The following is a 20,469-nucleotide window of genomic DNA, read 5'->3' as shown; positions in this document are numbered from 1 at the left end:
ACAAACCACAAACCCAACACGTGTCTTGTAGGAAAATGCAGGTCTGCTTGCTCCAGCCTGCTCTGTTATCCAACGAAGAAGAAAGACGAGAGGCTATGAGCATGGAGGAAGTGACTGAGTAGGAGACACTGAAGGCAAATACACAACATGTTTGTCTTGACATGAGACCTGAAGTGCCTCAACACCAGAGAGTGCAGGTAAGCATTCCCATATTTGCAGACTTCATGTCAGGGTACTTTCCTCTCTGGAGACCCAGAACGTGCCATAAACCCAGGTAAGCTCACAGAAGCTTTCTTTAAAAATGAAAAACAGGTTCCTTCTAATACAAGTCCCAAAAGTACCAGCTTCATCAGCTCTGGAGTGTTTTGAAATTCTTTTCTTCAAAGAACTTACTAAAAACAAAGTAAAAATTAGTGTGAAGGAAGCAACATGGATGTTTTCTTGATTCCCGGAACAGCTTTGTTAATCAACATCCCCCCATGGTAAGGGGAGATGAACTGTGACCAAGGTGTTTATTCCTCTTTTTTTCCCCTCCTATTTTACTCAACTTCTCATCGGAGTTTTAACCAGACATGCTACACCAAGCATTCAAAAGACTCTGGGCAATTACATCTGCAGTACATCAGCCTGGAAGAGAGAAAGAAACCTGTTTGCCCTGTGACTTATGCTGGCACAACACCAAGAACACCTATCCAATTATTAAACATTTATTGCACCTTTAATAAGGCATTACATAAGCAAAATCTTCCAGAAGAGCAGGCTGGAAGGAAAGGGAAAGTACAATTAAAGGTTGCTACTCTGTTGCAGAGGCAGGACCAGGTGTTACACTCTCAATTTCCATTGTAAGACATTGGCAAATAACCTGGCTCTCCTATGGTAAATATGAGTTGGAGTTGTTGCCACTAGCAGCTTCCTCATTTCTGCAACTGGATGCACCATTTCTTAATGTTGGACAGGACTGACCATCTGTGCCATGTCTGTAGTAATTTTATCCTTGTAGCTGTGCCTTTTACTGAATGACACATTTGAGAGGTCAGGAGACTTAATAGTGGGTTTAGGGAGCTTGGACAGGTTAACTTGCGAGAAGTTAGCACAAGCTGCTGGATCTGGTCGCCTGCTCTTTATTTCCTTTTCCATTTTTTTTGTTCCTCCTTTTTCCCTCTTTTTTTCATGGTTTTTCACTCTCCATTGCATGGCAATGAGGAAACGGAACATGAGTGACTATTGTGTGCCAGATCACAAAGCCTGCCAAGAGCAGGGTTTTTGTGCAGCTTTGCAGCTCCACACTCAGGATGTCCAGCTGCAGACCTCCAGGCTACCTTGGGTCCCACAAATCCATGGCATTTCCTCCATCCACCCACATGCATTGGCACACAAAGAAGAAAAGACAAAGCAAGCCCTGGAAAGTAGATTTATGGCTCCAAAACCCTTAAACTACAGACAGTGGAAGCCACGTGGAGCTGGGGGGAAGCCAGGGGGGCATCACGCCAGGATCATATGTCACAGCACTGACTCATTCACCTAGATGGACACCATGATTTAGAATCTGCCTTACTGCTCATCCTGTCAGGGATTACTGCTGCCCACCTTTTCTACTCTGCTTCCCACCTATCCCAGCAGCTCAGGAAGAACAGAAACTGTAATTTGCTCAGCTTCCCAAATCTACTGCATGTCTGACACTGAGCACATCTTGAGTTCACCTCCAGCTCTGGGTGAAGCTCTTCCCTACTGCTGGCTCATGTTCTTCTCACCTAACAGGTGACTGGAATCAGCACAAGCAAAGTCAAAGTCAAAGTCAAAGTCAAAAAAAAAAAAAAAAAAAAAAAAAAAAAAAAAAAGATGCCTTCCATCACAGGAACTTTAAAGGTGACTAAAACAAAACAAGACAAATTCCCACCTGGACGTTTGTGAGGATCATGGCATAGCATGAGCTCTCAAAAAATACAGTCCTTTTTACTGGCCTACACCTAAGTGGTACTGATTAACTCTCTTGAGGGCACCTAAATTTAGACTGGCTGACTTTCTCTTCCACAATTTTTCCACACATCCAAGGAGCATGGCAAATATATACTTACTTATAGTACAGGGGTTGCTCAGGCATTTGTCTATGTCTCCAGACCTTTTGCATGAGAAATTGTCTTGGGACTGATTTTTGAAGTTTACATTGCCTTTCCACTCTGCCCCTCCTCAGGCCACATTTTCTGACTTTCAGAAGCAAGAAAACACACCTTCCTGAGTGTCTTTAAGTGCTTCCTGGTCCCCTGTCACCCCACATTTGCCAAGAGCCATCTATTGGCCACCATCCTATCCAGTGACTCCTGGGTATGACACATTATATAGCAGTCCGCTGAAGCGTGAAATTCACATGATTTTCAACTTCTCCACAGTCAGCTTGCATGTTTTTAACATCCACACTCCGGCAGCCAGGGGGAGAGAAGTATGTTGCACTTGTAGTCGTGAGGAAGGTGGGTGGGAGTGAGTGCTTGAGAAGCTGAGACCCTGTTGAGTGGTTGGTTGGTTGACTGCGTACATGGGACAGCCACAGCATTGTTGAGCTAAACAATGGGACATTCTACAGTTAAAAAATCAAAAACAACAATAAAAAAAACCCTCAACAGGGTGTGTTTTCTGGGTGTGTAGATTTTTTTTCAACCCCATTTAGACGACACACATTCCTCTGTGTTATTATATGCTGTCATGATAATAATTACTACAGTCTAAGAATCAAGCACAGATCACATAAATTTTACTATTGACCAGTTATTTTAGGCATCCATACAACAATCCTACAGCAGTATTTTGGAATTCCTAAGCCTGTACTAGACTCTGAGCACAGCAGGAGGCGAGAGGCCACACATGGCACCTGAGGAGGGAAGCACCTCTCCTAGTTTTGAAAGGGTTTACCCACCCACACTTGCCTAGAGAAAGCTGTTGGTTTCTAAGAACTTATTATCTGGGTGAGTTGTTTCCTGCCTCTGCTTGCACTGGCTTCTGCAGGAGTCACACGATGCTTGGCTGAGGTGGGACATTCAGGAGTTGGACTTTGAAGGTAGTCTGGGCTTCTTATAATTTTATCCTGCCAGGCAGCAGGTTGTAGAGCAAAGTGCCTTGGCTGATAAGAAATTCCTGTTTTCTCTTGAGCCAGCAGCAGTAGCTGCACCTCCCCAAAGCAGCACAGTACTAGCTGTGTCTGTCAGCCGCAGGGCACATGGACACAAGGGCAGCAGGGACCAGCCAGAGGAAGCTGGAAGAAAATCTGAAAGCCAACAGAAACCACCAAGCCTTCAAGATGCTGCTTCTCACCCACAGGCATCCTGGCTCCTCTAGTGATGCTACCACAGAAAAAAAGGGGATGCTTATGGCATCTAACAGGCAGGGGAAGAAGCACAGAGAGTAACATCCAAAGTATTTCAGGCAGACAAAACCTACGTCTGGAAAGAGCTAGAGGTGGCCAGCTGTAGTGCAATTAAGGTTGAGCAAAGGGGATGCAACCACAGGGCCAGAAAAGAGCTTACTAATTCTGCTGCTGTAGTATGCCACACACTTAATAAACTTCCAAAATAATAATAAAAAATTACTTAATCAGTTTCTACCACAAGCAAAGCAACATATATCCGGTTGGGATGGGTTGGTAACTGTATCCAAGCCAAACTTTTTTTTTGTTTTCTTTTTAATGAAAAAGTGTATTTTTTATCCAGAACCTGCACTAAGTCTTCCCATCCTCTGCTCAGCTGTATCCCAGAGCAAAATTTTCACAGGCTGATAACCCAGCTGCTAAAACCTACAGAAACAGCACGTTCGTGACACACCTGGCACCAATACTCCAAAACCTAACCTTTCCTGTGCCCCGTGCAGTGAGGGCTGGAGTCAGCAACCTCCACAGTCCAGCATTAAATCCTACCAGCCAAACAGAAGGAGAGGAGGGCTGTGGCAGACCTGTTTTGCACTGCGAGTGGGCAGTGGTGCAGCATGTGGTGAAACAAAGGATATCTCCAAAACACAGAGAAAGAAACTAGATGGGAAATTAAGCTTTCACCACAGAGTCCCCTCGAATAGGAAGGCTGAGCTGTTTCCATGTGTCCCTCCATGAGGGGAGCTACGGGAGACGGTCGGCGTTTACCCCGGGCAAGCACCGCTCGCGTTGCTGAGCCTTCTGCGTTGCAGAAAGGCCCGCATCCCGCAGAGAATCGGGGCCACTCCGTGCTTTTGGTGGGAGGGAAGAAAATAACAAGGAAAACAAAACAAAACAAAAACCAAACAACTCCAAAAACAAAAACAAACAAGCCAAAACAAACAAAAAAACCCCACAGCCACGTGATTTATCCCCATCCTCCAGCTTTGCAGCAGCCCCTCTATGGCAGCATTACGAGCAACACCACCTCCCTTTCTCGTAAGACGAGCAAAGCGCCGCGTCAGACAGAGCCACTCCGCGGGGGAGGGGAGGCCGAAGCACTTCCTGCTCATCGTTACACAGCAACTTTTCCAGCCTTCCTGGGCTTTTCTTTCTTCCGCGGCCGCCGCTGGTTCCCCCTGGCAGCCGGCAGGGACGCACTCTCCCCTCCCGGCCGGGGCTGCGCGGCGCGGGCGGCACTCGCCCGCCGGCCCTCGCCCCCTCCCCTCAGCAGGGCCCCGCCGCGACCCCGGGCCCCAGCGGCGCCGAGGGCGGGGCGCGCGGGGAGCGGCAGGAGGCGGGTCGGGCCGGGCCGGGTCTGCGCATGCGCGGCGGCGTTGGGCATAAAAGGGCGGCCGGGGCGGTGCGGCAGGCGCGCTGGGACGACGGGAGGCGGAGGAGGAAGCTGAGCCGAGTTCGGGGACGAAGGTCTTGGTTTCTTGCCTTTTTTTTCTTGCCGCCCACCCTCCTTTCCCAGCCGTCGCCGCCATGGTGAAGATCGTGGGTAGCCTGGTGAGTCCCGTGGGCGCGGCGGCCATGTCCTTTCGGCTTGAGAGAGGCGGTCGGCGGGACGAGCATCATTCCCGGGCGGGCGGGGAGGGAGCGCTGCCGGGGGTAGGCAACCCTGCTCGGGCTTCCCTGGGCTCCCGAGAGGCCTTGGCCCGCAGGAGATGGCGGGTGAGAACCTGTGTGCCGGCCGGGCAGGCGGAGCCTTCTTCACCCATGCGGCGGGAGCGGGGGAAACCGCGCGGAGCGCTCGGTCAGACCAGAGGGAGGGAACAAGTAACTGCGCGACCGGAGGCTTCGATGAGTCGGAATGATCAGGGAGGTGATGCAATGTCACGCTATGACAGGTTGTTGCTCATCGCTTTTTAAAGCCTTAAGGAAGAGGTTTCACTTCTCAAGTGGGTAGCAGGGTACTACAGCGACAGGAGGAGAAGATACAGCCTAAAGCTGCATCAGGGGAGATTTAAGTTGGACATTAGGAGAAGATTCTTAAAATACAGGGTGATTAGGCATTAGAGTGGGCTTCACAGAGTGGTGGTTGAGTCACGTCCCCGCAGATGTTTAAAGAACTGGACATGGCACTGAGTGCCATGGTGTGGTTGACAGTGTGGTGTTGGGTCACAGCTTTGACTCAATGATCTCGGAGGACTTTTCGAGCCTAACTGATTTTGTGGTACAGTACACTAATTTAGTAGTGCCGGGTTGCCTTATGTACTGCTAGTCTGTAGGGGACTAAGGGTCTTGGAGTTTGGCCTATGTTCTGATGTATTTCTGGGCAGGGCATCATGGAAAAGTTCATCCTTGATTGACTTGAAGGGAGCTGCTAGAGCCCATTCTGCATACTTAAGCAGCAGGAGTTGCTGGTATAAGAAGTATTTCCCTTGTTATGGTGCTGCCTGACATACTCACAGCCCTAATGCAGCACACCACTGTTTGGATGATTCTGCGAATGCAAACACATCTGTGGCTCTGAGATACAGAATAGTAATAAAGTCTAGACCAACACATGGAGAATACCCTGCTGCTGATGAAGTAGCATGTGGTCTTGTGCACAGCAGCTGATGTGGTTGGTATACAGCAATAGAGTATTTGTTAGCAGTAACTTAGGAACCCAAGTCTCGAAAAATATTCTCCATGCAAACTTAGCAAGCTCTTAATTTCAGGAAAAATCCTTTTGGGCTAGTGTCACCTTTTAAACTTGAAATTTGCTGCCAGTGTCAGTTCAATCTCATTTTGAGGCATCTGCAAGTGATGCTGTGTGGGCATCCTGTAAGGCCCCAAAAAGTCACCCAAGAAGGTCTTTAACAGGGCTTACAGTTGTTTTTGTACTGTGAGTTAGACACAGGGAAGAAATACTGACCAGATATTCTCAGGAGGTCAAAACAACAAAAAAGACTTTACTAGCAACTTTAGAAAATCAGAGAACTTTAGCAAAATGTTCTAGTGCAACATTCAGTCAATGTAAAACACATCTCAAAACATTAACTTAGCCCACTCTAAGCGCATTTGATTTCAAGTTACTCAGAAATTCTGAGAAGGAATTAGAAGAAAAGACATGAAAAAGGGCACATATAGCTGCTAACTGCTGAGCCCCTGTGGTGTTCAGCTGATGGAAGTTCCAAGAGGAGGTAGGGTCAAGACATACAGCAACAGCATGTTTGGCCTTAGATACTCCTTGCCTCCAGTGTGCCCATGATTGGTGGACACTGTGTGTCTGGGATACAGGCTCTAGGCATGGGGGGTGTGGGGCAATGCACTGCCTCACCAGAGCAAGGCCTGACCTGCCCCTTCCCCCACACATTTGCACCCCAAGGTGTTTTGAGACCTCAGTCTTTCCAAGTCTCTCACACCTCCCAGTTCGTTTTCCAGGCTGTGGCCTTCTACAGTCAGTTCACCGTATAAATGAAAGGCGTGTCAGACCTCTCCCGCTGGACCGAAAAAGTGTTGCCATCTGATACATAAATATACAAACTAACGCTTGTGGCCACAGCTCAAAAGCCGGTGAATGCAAGAAGCTCCTTAAGACGAATGAAATGCCTTAACCATTCAGCACCTGGAGAGAGAATGATGTGTGAATGCAACCTGGAATTGTTCTGCTTTGCATCTCTTCCCCCTACTCTGTCTGTGATGGCACAGGAGGGGTAAACTTTTGGTGTAAGGTTGGATGTTTTGTTGGACACAGGAACAGATTAAACATGGCAAGTCAAACCTGGCTCTGGAGGAAGAGCCTGCTCTAAGTTAGCTAGGCTTTCACTATCCTCCTAGCTATGAGCATTGATTAGTAGTCTGCTGTATTTAAATCATAGTTAAGGCAGACTTTTGTTACTCGTTCATGGAGAGTGCGGACTCAAAAGACATGCTGACATTAGCATTTTACTGTCAGCGACACCCAGATTATTCGAGCACATTGCCTGTGGGGTTTCTGGATTAATTCTGGTTTTCAGTAAAGCAAGTTTGTATTCTTCTCTGATACAAAGGGGAAAACCCATTCTTGCACTGTCTTCAAGAGCTTCTATGAGTGAGAGCTAACTAGATGTGGCCCTTCTCCCTGCACGCCTCTTCAGAAACAGACTGGCTTCTGAAGAATGGCTACTTTCAGGGTGCTTGACTGTTCCCCCTGTAGTACCTGCTATAGCACAGAACAAGCAGTATTTTGGTTGTTTTGTAGTGGCCTTGAGATGAGTGACTAGTGTAACTTGTAAGAGGGTTTGACTATGGGACATACTGCCTTTTATAGCCAAAGCTAATGGGGTGTATAAACTTAAAAAGCTGGTGCTGCCAAAGCTTTCCTCTAGCTGCCTCTCTTGTTATTTGAGTCAAAGAAAATGCTGAAAATTGAAGATTTTGCTGTAAGTGATAATTTTAGAAGTTGTGTGTGCTAGGGAGTTCAGGCAGCTGAACCTTTGGTCTGTTTATTGCTAGCTTCTGTATTTAAAAAACCTCACTAAATTACACAGTAACCATTGGTAGTCAGCTGATGACTGGGCAAATTCAAGCGTGACTTGGTATGTGTTGAAAATAATGTTTACAACCAAGCTTTAATCAAAATCTGCCAGATAGTCTGGACCTGTATTATCTATTGCTGAGAGCAGCAGACTTCTTTCAGCACCATCTGTGGCCAGCAGCCTAGTTTTTGAAGCATTGCCTGGTGCTGGGACCCTCTGAGGGACTAGAGGCTTTCATTATTAGAGCTTCTTTCTTGGCCCATGGGAACAGATGCCTGCTACCAATGTGTTTCTTAAAGGTAGCATGCCCTTTTCCACTGGACACCAGTACAAGTAAACTGAGGTCTTGTGTGTGCTCAGGGAGGTTGTAGTTAAATATTTAAGAAAAAAAGCAAACAACAACAACAAAAAACACACACACAGAGAAAAAAAAAAATCTCCCACAAATATGCCACAAAGAGCAAACCAATACTGACCAACCTGCTAGCTGAGGTTTCCCCCAGTGAACTGCTACCCAAAGAGAATGTAATTTAACAAAGCTGTAAGGTCCTCTCAAAGTGTGACAAAATAGTCTTGTGATGGGAGGTTCCCCTTCTTGTAACAGATTTCGTTTTTTATAAAAAAGCTTGTCACTTTACAGTTAACGTGAAACACAATTACTGAAGGCAGCTGGACAGGTCAAGCAGCTTGTTTTTTGTTTTGCTCCTGCTATCTTCCTTCCTCCAGGGAAATGAAGCTCACTAGAAGAACTTTCAGAACTTCTCACTGATTCAGTATTTTTTAACTTGCAGGGGTAATGCCTTTGGATGCAGCATCTCTTTTCACTGTCCTGCAGCAATTTTAGCTGATAGTCGAGATGATTTGCAGGATAACACCTGATTTGTAGTCAGGACCAGGTCACCAGTGGTGGATGGTATATGTGAACAGCTATAATTATGGTGCAGTCCCACTTTCCCTTTGTTCTGTGCAATAGCTAACCTGAGGTGTGTGGCCATAAGATGAATGCGTTCCAGGGCCGGGCTTCCTTTTGTAGAATACACTAATTATGTAGACAAGAGACTTAAGGGTTAAAAGAGGATGGTCTAACTGGCAGGTGCGGGAAGTGGAATCAATAGAGTGGTGATGTTACAGTGCAGAGGTCTGAGAAGCTATACCAAAAATCAGTAGTAGGATTTCAAGGCCAGAAGGAGTGAGGCTTGACTGAGGAACTTATGGAATAAGTAGGTATTGGGAGCAAGCAGCGAGTGTAGATTGTTGTGTACAGGGACATTAAACGTTGTTGGTAGGAATGGGTGCAGGAATGCATACTATATCAGTACAAGAGTAGGAGAATATAGGGAGACAGGAAAACTTAACTGTTCCTATCTTTTTCAGAATGAGAATAGGTGGTGTGGAGTGTTACTACTGGTCTTGTAGCAGAGTAGGCTGTGACCATCCATGATGCAAGGATGGAAAGACCCAACATGGATGTTTTGCTTCTGAAGAGAGCTGCAAGGCGGGGGAAACATCTGTTAACAGGGAGATGTAATGCTGAGTGCCTTTGAAGTTGCCAGAAGCTATGAAGACTTTCACATACGATTATATGTACATAACAATGTTCATGCAGGATCTCTTCTCGCTTGTGAAATATATTCATGTCCCATTTGACTTTTGGTTCCTCACCTGCATGACATTCTTTAGCTTACTAGAGTAAAGTTGCAACTTACTGTGGCTGATTGCAAAAGCAGGTACGAATTAGTTAATTCCTGCTCTACAAAACCAACTCCTGTGTACATCTAGTAACCATACTGCTTTCAGTCAGCTGTTGCTGACAGGACTCCTGCACTTTGCTTTGTTGAGGGGGATTAAAGCAGCTATCTTTTGGGGTTTATGCTTGATTGCCGAGACAACAAAGTTGAAAATTATTGAAGCGGTTTGTATTTTCTTTGACAAAGATAGTATCAGGAAGTAGGTGATCAGCACTTTCTGCTTCTGACTGAGATATTTTTTTGCCTTTTGTTAGCATGCAAGTATTTATTGCTTTTAATATTTTTCAGTTCTATTAAAGCATTCACTTTTTGACCAGCAAAAATGAGTAATGGCATGTAAGGATATTTGTCCAGAGAAATATTGTCCTGAGATGATTTGTGCAACACACAGACTTGAAGACTCTGAATAAGTATTGGGTGTTTACTTGCATAGTCTGTGTGTGTGGCATTGCTTTGGCTAATGATGTCAAATGTGGGTTCACTTGGCAAAATAACTTCCTATGGGGTTGCTTTTGAAAACACGCTTTAGAATAAAAAGCACAATATCATTTTAATGTTAGCCATTGATTGGAAAAGTCACCAGAGTGGAGGATTGTGCAAAGGTTTGTGTCTCTCCTTTTCAAATTCTGCAGAGGAAAGTCTATCCCAGAGGTAAATGAAAGTCTTACTCTGAAGACAGAAATGAGAATATGGATTATAAAAAAACTCTAAGGATCATATTTTGGGGATAACACAGAATTGTCAGAGTTGAGTATTGTAACTAGAGAATTTCTAGCTTGTTTCCACAATTCAGTGAGTTTGACTGAGCATTGTGGTTCTTTTCTAATTGGTGAGTCATAAGACACTGAGTGCTGCTAGCACCAATGAAAACAATTCATACTGAAGCACCTACATGATGGTCCAAATAACCCAGTTAAGCATTTAAGACTTGCCATAATAATTAATGTGTTAGTTCTGAGAGCAAGCTAGCATTGGGATTATGTCATTTAGGAAAGGAGGGGAAAAATCATCAATGTGGGTTTATTTGTTTTGGTTTTTTAGGTTGAATTTGAGGAAGAGCTGAAATCTGCTGGTGAGAAGCTTATAGTAGTTGACTTCTCTGCCACATGGTGTGGACCATGCAAAATGATCAAGCCCTTTTTCCACGTAAGTAGTTTTTCTGAATTTATTTCTGCATTAAATTGTATATAAATGTTTGTGTTGCTTGACAGTATCATGGAGGAAAGTTTCTTTTGCCTTATGTGATTGCCAGCATTTTCTGGAAAAGTGAGAAGTTGCAGAAATATGTTTTTAAGACTACCAAGTGAGATACCCTGACTGTTGATATAGCTGGGAACTAATATGAGGTTTAGGTTTTGTCCTGGTGCTTACATGCATTTCGGGTCCATAGAGATCTGCCAGTTGCATTGCCTCAAGCAAGAGGAAACAATGCTTATCCTTCTGTACACAGTTAATGTACTTCTCCAGCTGCATTTAGGTGGCCATGTTACTCCTGATAAGGTATGAGATGGTATAGCATCTTTTGGTGATAAGCTGAAGGCTACAAGAGAAAGCCTTCCACTTATGTCTTGGGATATTTGAGTCTTTGTGGGGAAAATGTTTCCACAGATTCCTCCAGAAACAGTTTGCAGCAGAACAAAACATTTTCGGTCTGGTAGTAAAATAGCTGCTTTAAAGCATATTTCACTAGCAGTTTAAAAAGCACCAGCCTTTCAATTTATATGAACACATCCTTTTAGGAAGCTTTCCTAGAATGCTCTTAACTGCACAGTTCTTTTTATTTCTTTGTAGAGTTTGTGTGAGAAGTATGGGGATGTGGTATTCATAGAAATCGATGTGGATGATGCCCAGGTAAGGTCTGGGGTGGTGCTGAGGGATGACAGCTGAGGACTTCTGCACAAGTGACAGACAAGTATTCAAAATGTCTTCACACATACTGAAACAAAACAGGAGTTTACTTCAACTTAAAATTGAAACACAGGGATTTAGCTGGAAAGAATGATTTTTTTATTTTCATGGAGCAACTGAACAGAACAAACTGCCTTGGTTATCAGCACACTTAAGTCCTATGGCATTGTGTCAGATAACTTGGAAGCACTGACCTTTTACTTTGGAATGGAGCGTTTGTGTAAGGTCTTAAACTGCTTTGATGCAATCTTTGTTAAACCTAATGGTTCACAACCTACTGATCTGTCTGGTCCCTCCATTGCTCTTGGCACTGTTTCATCTTTCATTAAAAATTAAATTACATCTTAAATTAAGTGCACTAAAATGTCTGCTGTACTGCAGTTTCAGCATTGTCAAATAGGTACTTGAAAAATACCACATGGAAACGCAAGTGTTGCCATAGGGTGTGAACAGCCGTAGTCCAACCTGGAATGCTGTCATCTTCCCAGAGAGAGAGTTCTCACAAGAGACAACCTTCCAGGGGTCTCGGGCAGTCCTTTGGCCTCCGGGCAGCCTTAGCAAGGCACAGCCAGGGGCTGCCAGTGACTCAGCTCTTAGCAGTGGTTTCTGCTCTTAGCAGTGATTTCAGCTCTGCCTTGAGAGGTTCTCCCAGGCAGACTCAAGGACAGAGAGACCGAAACACCCTGTAGCAGTTCCACAGGGTAGCTTTTATTATCCTGCGAAGGGGTGGCCAGGGACGGCAGCTCCCTACCTAGCAGGGTTAACTCTGGGGTATTTATGGGGGAAAGCAGGGGTGGTACCAAAGGGGACAAAGCAATGGGTTTAGGAAGGTATGTCAAAGCATTATGGGTGCCTTGTTCTGATGTGGGGGAGAACTGCCTCATCTAGGTTCTCTCTCCTGGGGTGGGGTTGAGATGAGCATATCACATTCCATTCAAGGGACATCCTTCCCGGGCAAGGGCCTGGGAGGCTCATGCACCTCCACACTAGGGCTCTTGCATCTTACAAGCAGGCATCTGTTTTGATGCAGAGGTCTTTGGTTTTTTCCAAACACAGAGTACAGGTTAAGGTTTTTGCTATTGCATGAATTAAATTTTGAAGAAGGGAGCTTTAAGGCTTACTTCAGGGAGATGTTAACACTTACACTAGTTTTGCTAGTGACGGATTAGCAGAAGTGCTTTTGCTTTATCTTGAGCAGTAATGGCTTTACCCTGTCACCTAAACAGAAGTCAGCTAGGGTTGATTCTAAATTTAACATCCTTAAGAATATGCCCAGTTGAAGATGTTTTTTTTTCTCTTCCAGGATGTTGCTTCACACTGTGATGTGAAGTGTATGCCAACGTTCCAGTTTTATAAGAATGGAAAGAAGGTAGGCTCTGCCTTTTTGGAACTGGAACAGACAAGCTAAACACTTGAAAGAAGATTGGGAGTGGGACTACTTAGTCTGCTTTCTCTTGATTATGTCTCTGTGGTACCACTAGCATTAAGACACTCCTGAGAGCAAGCAAGTTCATCTTACCGCAGCAAATGTAACCAGCAGTTAACTGGTGATGCAGACTGTGTTGTTCAGAAGTAGTGAACTGAGTTAGTTACAGGTCAGTCTTACAGACAGTTTCATGAGAGATGGTGGGGTGCGATATCTTGTTAAGACTGCTGGTCAATGCACCCTGGTTTTTACTTGATCAGTATTTGTTATCTGAATATAGCTGGTGTTCAAGCAGAGACATGACTATAGGTGCCTATGGAATCCCACCCAAACAGAAGTCTCTAAGCTGGTTGAGGTTATATACAAAAAAAAACTCTTTAGTTGATTTCACAGAGAGACTGTATAACCTTTGAAGTGAAAGTCCTGTCTCTGTTAGAGGACTGAACAGACCCTTTGTGTCTGCTCTGCTAAGAGATGGATGAGATGGGATGCAGATTGTGCTCTGACAGCTCAGTGGGCTGCCTGTGCAGGGTAGTTTGAGTAGCTCTCTGCCTCAACTTGCTGAGCTGAATGTGTTGTCTTAGGCTTCCAGTTTGCTCAGCAAGATGAAGGTAGACTTTTCTACAGGAAAACAATGCTTGGGTGTAAGTTTTCTGGCTGAAGGTGATGGAATTGCACCTTGGATAGTGTCACATGTAGGGTGACTTTCAGTTCAGTATGGGGTCAGTATGAACCTTTGACAGTTCTGTTCATGGTATTATTGGAAGAATTGTGATTACAGCATGACAGTCAATGTGCGGCTTTTGGCATCAAGCAAGCAGTTTCATGGCTTGTAGTGTAGTCTTATCTGTACCCTGCACCTCTGTAGGTATAGGACAGAGCTGCTATTTTTGAGACAGCAGATGAATGTTACCTTTATCTTTCTGCCCTGGAAGCTGCAAGAACAGTTCTCACAGGAGAAGCCAAGTGTCAGTCATTTGGAACAGTCCTTCCAGAATTTGATTGGTAGGGTCCTGAGCAACTCAGGGTGACTTTGAGCTGTCTCTGATATGTGGGAACCTTCAGAGTTTCTTCAAGCCTCTTTTTGAGCCTTACAGAATATTGATTCAGGATCAATGGTAGTCTGGAAGTGAATTTTTATGGCCTTTTGTCTCAATGTTTGCATGAGTTGAATTGAGTGGGAATTAAATACATTAACATCTGCAAAATACTCTCTGTTTTGAGGGTGGAAAATATTTTCGTTTTTAGCAGAGTCGAATAGGTGTGTATGTGACTGGATGCTATGCAACTAATATTAAGAAGCATTTAATGTAAGAGTTCTAAAAATCAATCTCTTTACAGGTGCAGGAGTTCTCTGGGGCCAATAAAGAGAAGCTGGAAGAGACCATTAAAAGTCTAGTCTAATCATCAGCCATGAAGACCTTGAATCATGACTGTTTTGGTTAAGATCCATTTTTTTACTTAAAAGAAACCTAAACAAGTTAGATTCAGTGGCGCAAACTATCTTCTTATATCATGTCCGTATATGAGTACAATAAAGTATAAACTCTTCACTTTTTGATATTGCTGTGTGTTTAACAAAAATCTTAAGAATTTCATAATGTCAGGTAAGTGTTAGGTTTTGCTATGTTAAAGAAATACTGCCAATATACAAAGACTTATCAAAGGCAACCTCGTCTATTGCTGTCTTGGGATAGCCTTGACAGTTGCTTTAGGAGGAGTCTGCTGCCATTCTACTCAGATGGTAGTCACCAGGCTATAGTCTGGTTTACAAATAAAGAAAGACGAGCTGGAGAAAAGAGGGTAGTCACTGGGTGCAAGAGTTATTTCTTTCATTAAGAAAGTTATTTCTTTTTAGTTAAAATACTTTAAAAATGTTTCAAGCTTCATTTTAGACTTCAGAACTAAGACTTGTCCTTCCAGAGCATAAGACCAATCCTACCATGGAAGTGCAAGGTAGGACTTGGACTTGCTGTCTTTTTGCCTTTTCAGTTTGCCTTGCCATTGGGATGATTACCTTCTGGTTTTGTTAGTAAAAAAGTGTGTTTAGTCTGAGTTGGGCTGCTTTGTTCCTAGGCAGTAGTCTGGAACAAATGACTGAAGGAGTAGAACTTGTAATGTCTTGAGGGCAAGAGGATTTTAGATTTGTATACTCTTGTAATTTTCACTTGATTGCACTGTTGCACTCTTACACATTTGACGTTGTGTTGGGCAGTCTGTGGTCCTCCAATCCTGAATCAGGCTGTCTAGATAAATGCTGACCTGCCAGCCTTTTTATACCTGCCATTAACCTACTCTTGGCATTGTAACCAAGGGGAAGAGTGTTTTGTCTGCTGTACCAAAATGGCTTCCTTGCTGGCTTGGATGTTGTCCTATATGAAAACTTAGTAAAGAAGGGAGCAGGGCTGTAGCTAGCAATAGGTAAAGCTTAGTGAGCTGTGCTGCTCACTGAGTATCACTCATGGAAAAGCTAGACTTCCGGCTGCATATGCAAACAATGTGGAATGAGTGAGTCTCTTGTCTTTGTGGCAGGGAACTCACCCATGACTCAGCCTAACACTCACCTCACAAGCATGCATGAATTTCTTGATAGCTCTGGAGGAATGGGGGCCTTGAATGGCTTAATATATATGTAATATAATTTGAAACAAAATTTTTCTAGTCCAAGAAGTGGCCACACCCTTTACTTGAGAATGAGCCATCAAAGTTCTTGGATATGAGTTCTGAGTTGTGATAATGCAAGAAGAACATGAGAAATATCTTCCATGTAGCTCTGGCCATTTGACTAAGAGAAGTGCAGCTGCATGTTTGAACTGCTAAAAGGCAAATGGGAAACCACAACCCGAAGTGGTGCCATGGACAGACATGTGAGAAGAGAATAAGATGAAGCTGTAGCAAGATCGCACTATGAACACCACACCATCTGCAAACAAGCATTGCTTTTGAAAGCAGTTTCTGCATGGCCTACTTATTCCCTTTGGGCAGTAACTGTGAGTAAGAAAGGTTTAAAAAATTCCTGCTGAAAGTTCCAGGTGAAGTTCAGTAAGAGGCCCTGCCATCCCACTTCATCCTCAATAATACTGAAGTGTGCTGCAACATACAGTATTTCTGCTGAGGCAAGACCAGACCAGGTTGTTGCAGGGGAAGGGTGCAGTCAGTGGTGCATTGCTGTTTGTGTGTTGAGTTTAACTTAACACTTTGTTTGCTTTTTTAATAACACTGTGTTTGCTTTTTTAATAAGATGCTGCTCTGCAGTAGCCTTGGACAATCCAGGTGACAGTGACTGGAAATTCAAGTCATTATTGGGAAGACCAGAATAGCTGGGATACCTCTTGTGCTGAAGCAAGGGGTGTTAAGCAGTTCTTAAAAGGGCAGTGAGTTCAGCTTCCTGTGCTGCAATATCTTACCCTCCCAAGAACTGATATGTAGGCATAATGTGATGAAAATAACCTGCATAGCCTAATTTGAAAGATGTTCTTTAGGGCTTGGCTCTTTGAGGAATATACAGTGAGGATTTACATGTTAGGAGATCTCCTGTAAAACTGTAAAGTTTCCTTTAAACTTTCCCTTTAAAGGAAACAATGCATGGTCCTCAAATGCAGAGTTATACCAGAATTTGACTGTTTGTAGTTGGTCCTTGTTGTTACAGGTAATGGAAAGCAAAGCTTATGTGTTATTCTGATTACATGGAAGGACTCTCAGTTCCTAGAGCAAGAGTGCCTCTGCTGGGAGGAGAGAACCGTAGTTCAGGATGGGAACTGGACTGAATCTTTCAACAGGCAGGGTGTTCCAGTCTTTAACAAGCCTAGGTATAGCAAATAAACATTTTGTTCTAAATTGAATGGATATGAGTATCCTTACTAAAGCCTAGGGCCTTATACCCTCCCCCATGACTTAAATAATGATACTTCATAGAGAGCTCAGTGAGTGCATTTTTTTTGCTTGTTTTTTGTGTGAAGGTGTAAGGCTATGCGTCAGGCAGTAGCACAGCATTCACTCTTTCATTAAACTCTGTGGTCTGCTGCTTTCATGAACAGAATTGGCTGCTTTGACCCAGTGATCTGCAAAGATGCCTTTAAGAGGCTAGTGGGTAGATGGCCAGCTGACTTGAATGCTTGGTGAATTATGTACATGGCAGAGAAACAAACAATGTGGAAAGGTTTCTTCTAGGAATAAGGCTCTCAGGAAGTTCTCTCCTCGGGCAATGTCTGCAGACTGTCATTTGGCTATGACATAGCTGGGATCTGCCTTGCTGTCAAACAAGAAAAACAAGATGTTTTCATCTGCAGGCCGCCTGTTACATATGTAGCTTGCTTATAATGGGCTGGCCAACAGGAAGAGAAGTACTTCCTTAAGTACAGCAATTAAAACACATAGCTGGAATAATTAGGCTTCATGAGAGAGGACTAACTTACATGAAAGGAAGGCCCAAGGGGGTCACAGTAAGTGGACAAGTGATCTGTGCTGTGATCAAATTGCATAGGAATAGTGACACTCCTTACCTCCGTCCAGGAGTTCTGAAAGGGCTGTTGAGCACTTGGGGAAGTGTATGTTATGCACATGAAGTGCTTAACCACCCACATGTGTCTCTGATCTCTTGCAGCAGTCAACCTAAATTCAACGCCAGCTAGCCATCTGTCTTCCATTCTTTCCTTGACCTGAATGCAGTTAGACTTTGATTCCCCTCTGGAATGATTCCAGTAAGAGTACTGGTAGTAATTTTAGTGTTTAATTTCTTAACTCTTCATACATCAAAACTAATTGGATCTATGAAGCTAAAAAATTACTTCTGTGTTTTTACCAATGCCAACAAACGGGCATAGCAGCTCCTCTGTGTTGTCGTTTAGTGACATGCAGCTTTCAGCCACTGAAGGATTTGGCTTGAGGAGCATACTGTTGAAATCCTTGCTGGATTGACTATGTTATGGTGGTCTGGCCCTTGGTGAGGGGTGGAAGAGTCTGACCTGGTGAAGGTGTCTTACAAGATGCTTTTTCTCATGTACTCTTTTTCCATTCTCCCTGCCACTATAGTTTAGAGCTTTTATTTAAACTCAGAGGGGTTGGCTTTGGCCATTGGTTAAGTCTTTTTTGTATTTGGCTGTCACTTGCTCTGTCTTATGTGGTGGTCCTCACCAGAAGCCAAGCCTGTAGCCTCCCCAGTAACAAAACCTTAATAAGGATGAACCAGATGAGTTTGAGAAACCTGAAAAAACCTGAGGAGATGGTCAAGAACATCCACCTGAAATGCCGTTTCTCCTCATACGGTCCAGGTTGGTAGACAAATAAGGTGAGGGAGGCATGGGAGCTGCATGAAGTTCTATTTCTACCTGCAGTTGACAAACACAAACTTGTGACATGCAGATTTCCACAAGATGGCCATGGCTGTCTGTGGATTTTATACATGTCCATATACACAGGCAGGCTCTGGGAATGCCCTGTGCTTGTACCTCTCTGACAGTGCTGGGGTGATGGTTGTAACTTGAGGTAATGGGTGAGAGGGGAATGCATGGGGGAAGGTGGGCTCCTACCATCCTGATGGCACCATCTGCCTGGCTTACAGGAACTGGAGCATTTGTCAGGGATGTGACAGAAGTAGTAACAGACTCTAGGGGATGGTGAAGCCAGGCATTAGGTCCAAAGGCATAGAAGGAGGAAAAGTTTTAGACCAGGTTTGGGTCATCTCTCCTCTCTCTGACTAAGTCCAGGACATTTGCTCAGGGAGACAATTAAGTCTGGTATTTCAACTTCCTTTACTTCTAGTTCCTCTGAGGGGCATTTGGAGGAGAGCAAGGACACACTCCAAGAACAGTACTCACATCTGTGAAGCCTGGCAATAAGGAAAACACAATGGGCAGTTTTAGCACCACTTAGCAGGACTGCTCCAAAGGCTTGCAGCTTCCTCTGAGGCTGAGCCCGTGATGATGGGCTGAGGATAGGGACAGGAGGCATTTCCTTACACTGCAGGTAATGGCCAGCAACAAGCTAACCTACCAATGAGTAAGGGGTCATGGGAGTGAGATAAAAGGAAAAGGTCTGAGTTATAACTTGCTTGCTTCAGTAGTGGCAGAGGTGGTGGCAGGTTTAAGGTTGGATGTGATCCAGCTGGGGAATAGATCACACCTCACATAAGAATGGATGCGATGGCTGGGCCATAGTGTCTCATGACCCCTTCCTGTGGGCACTGACCCTGGGGGGACCATGAGAGAAGCTCATCAGGTAGCATTCCACAGATAGCTCCCTGCTTTCAATAACCCACAACCCTTTGCAACAATTCCCAGTGCTTCCTGAGGCCACCTTTGGTGTGGAGACCATGGTGAACTCCTGAAGGAGGGTAACCACTATATTCTGAGCTCAGACAAGTTACTGCAACACGCCCCAGCTTGACATTGCTTAGGAACAGGACACAAAAGTTTCATATTTATTAGCCTGGAATAACTGGAGACTGCTTCATTTTGCACAGGCAAGCATAAGCTGTTAAGCAGTTAAACCACTATTCTAGAAATAATGATATGTATAAATGAAGAACTATTTAGCCAACAAATGATGAAGCCTGCAGCTGTTTACACACACAAGATAAAATAAACTCTTCCCCTTGCTCTCATACATGTGACTATTCTTCGTTAATTTCCCAATCATCACTTTACTTGAAATGAGATCATTAATTCACTGGACTTAATTCAGTACTTTAGCACTTGCAAGCCCTCTGAAATTTCCTCAACAAAAAGCCACCACACAACAGCACACCTCTACTCGGTGCATCTGAAGCCTACTGACAAGTTCCCTTTTTTGTTTACTGCTTTACATGATATGCAGTGCTATTAGTCCACAGATCTTCCTCACTGTCCAGTGTAAAGCCACACCATTGGAACTGGCTCAAACTGTCAATTCATTCTCCCCAGAAAACACTATAAAGCTGTAAGAACCTCTTCCTTACTTTTGCCAAGATTCATTATTTCCCCACTGGCCAGCTAACCTGCATTTCAGGGGGTGTTTTGTTAAGTCCACTCAGCAACTATTGTCAATCTACATCTTAAATAAGTGGTCTCTTTTTGTTGACATAAGAGTATCTAATCCCGGCATTGCAAAGATATTAAGGCCGCTTGGGATCTCTCTTCAAGGATCAGTAATGAAACCTTAAAACTAGAAGTCTTCTACAGTGACTGAAAATGGATCACCATCCCTTCAATGCCTGTCTGTATCCCATAGTAACAGGTTGTTGTTCTTTTTCAGAACATCTAAGGTATTTAGTGTTGCTAATTTGTGTGTCTCCTTTGCTTGGCACACTGTGTGTACTGGACACCAATTTAACATGGTAGGGCCATCATGTTCGTCCCGCCTTCCAGGAGAGCCAGGGTGAACACTATGGTAAGGTCAGCTCCAAGCCTGGACACCTATGACAAGTTTCTCAAGGAAATTAGTAATCTATCCATATCACATGTACTGAAATCTGCTGGGATAAAGAAGTCCTTGTTATACTTTAGCTCTGCTCTGCTAACCATAAGGAAGTGAGAGTATTCCACAATTATAAGTATAGCACAAGCAAAG

The 20,469-nt window shown here is 44.2% G+C and overlaps 1 protein-coding gene across 1 annotated transcript; it reads left to right on the top strand.

Annotated features, from left to right (window-relative positions):
- Window positions 1-4,738: 4,738 nt before the first annotated feature.
- LOC120765293 (thioredoxin) lies at window positions 4,739-14,482 on the top strand. Its single transcript, XM_040089985.2, has 5 exons — window positions 4,739-4,903; window positions 10,632-10,736; window positions 11,382-11,441; window positions 12,802-12,867; window positions 14,266-14,482. Exons 1-5 carry the CDS (start codon window positions 4,880-4,882, stop codon window positions 14,326-14,328), a joined length of 318 nt encoding a protein of 105 aa, XP_039945919.1. The 5' UTR covers window positions 4,739-4,879; the 3' UTR covers window positions 14,329-14,482.
- The last annotated feature ends 5,987 nt before the right edge of the window (window positions 14,483-20,469 follow it).

Source organism: Hirundo rustica, chromosome Z (assembly GCF_015227805.2).
Source record: "Hirundo rustica isolate bHirRus1 chromosome Z, bHirRus1.pri.v3, whole genome shotgun sequence".
Taxonomy (NCBI): Eukaryota; Metazoa; Chordata; class Aves; order Passeriformes; family Hirundinidae; genus Hirundo; species Hirundo rustica.
The sequence above is the reverse complement of the archived record's forward strand: the minus strand, read 5'-3'. Positions and strand labels throughout refer to the sequence as shown.

Excerpts from the sequence above, each read along its gene's own strand:
- LOC120765293 (XM_040089985.2), top strand. The coding sequence starts at position 4,880 with ATGGTGAAGATCGTGGGTAGCCTG. Across the intron at positions 4,904-10,631 it reads TGAAGATCGTGGGTAGCCTG|GTTGAATTTGAGGAAGAGCT; the intron begins GTGAGTCCCGTG and ends TTGGTTTTTTAG. Across the intron at positions 11,442-12,801 it reads TCGATGTGGATGATGCCCAG|GATGTTGCTTCACACTGTGA; the intron begins GTAAGGTCTGGG and ends TTTCTCTTCCAG.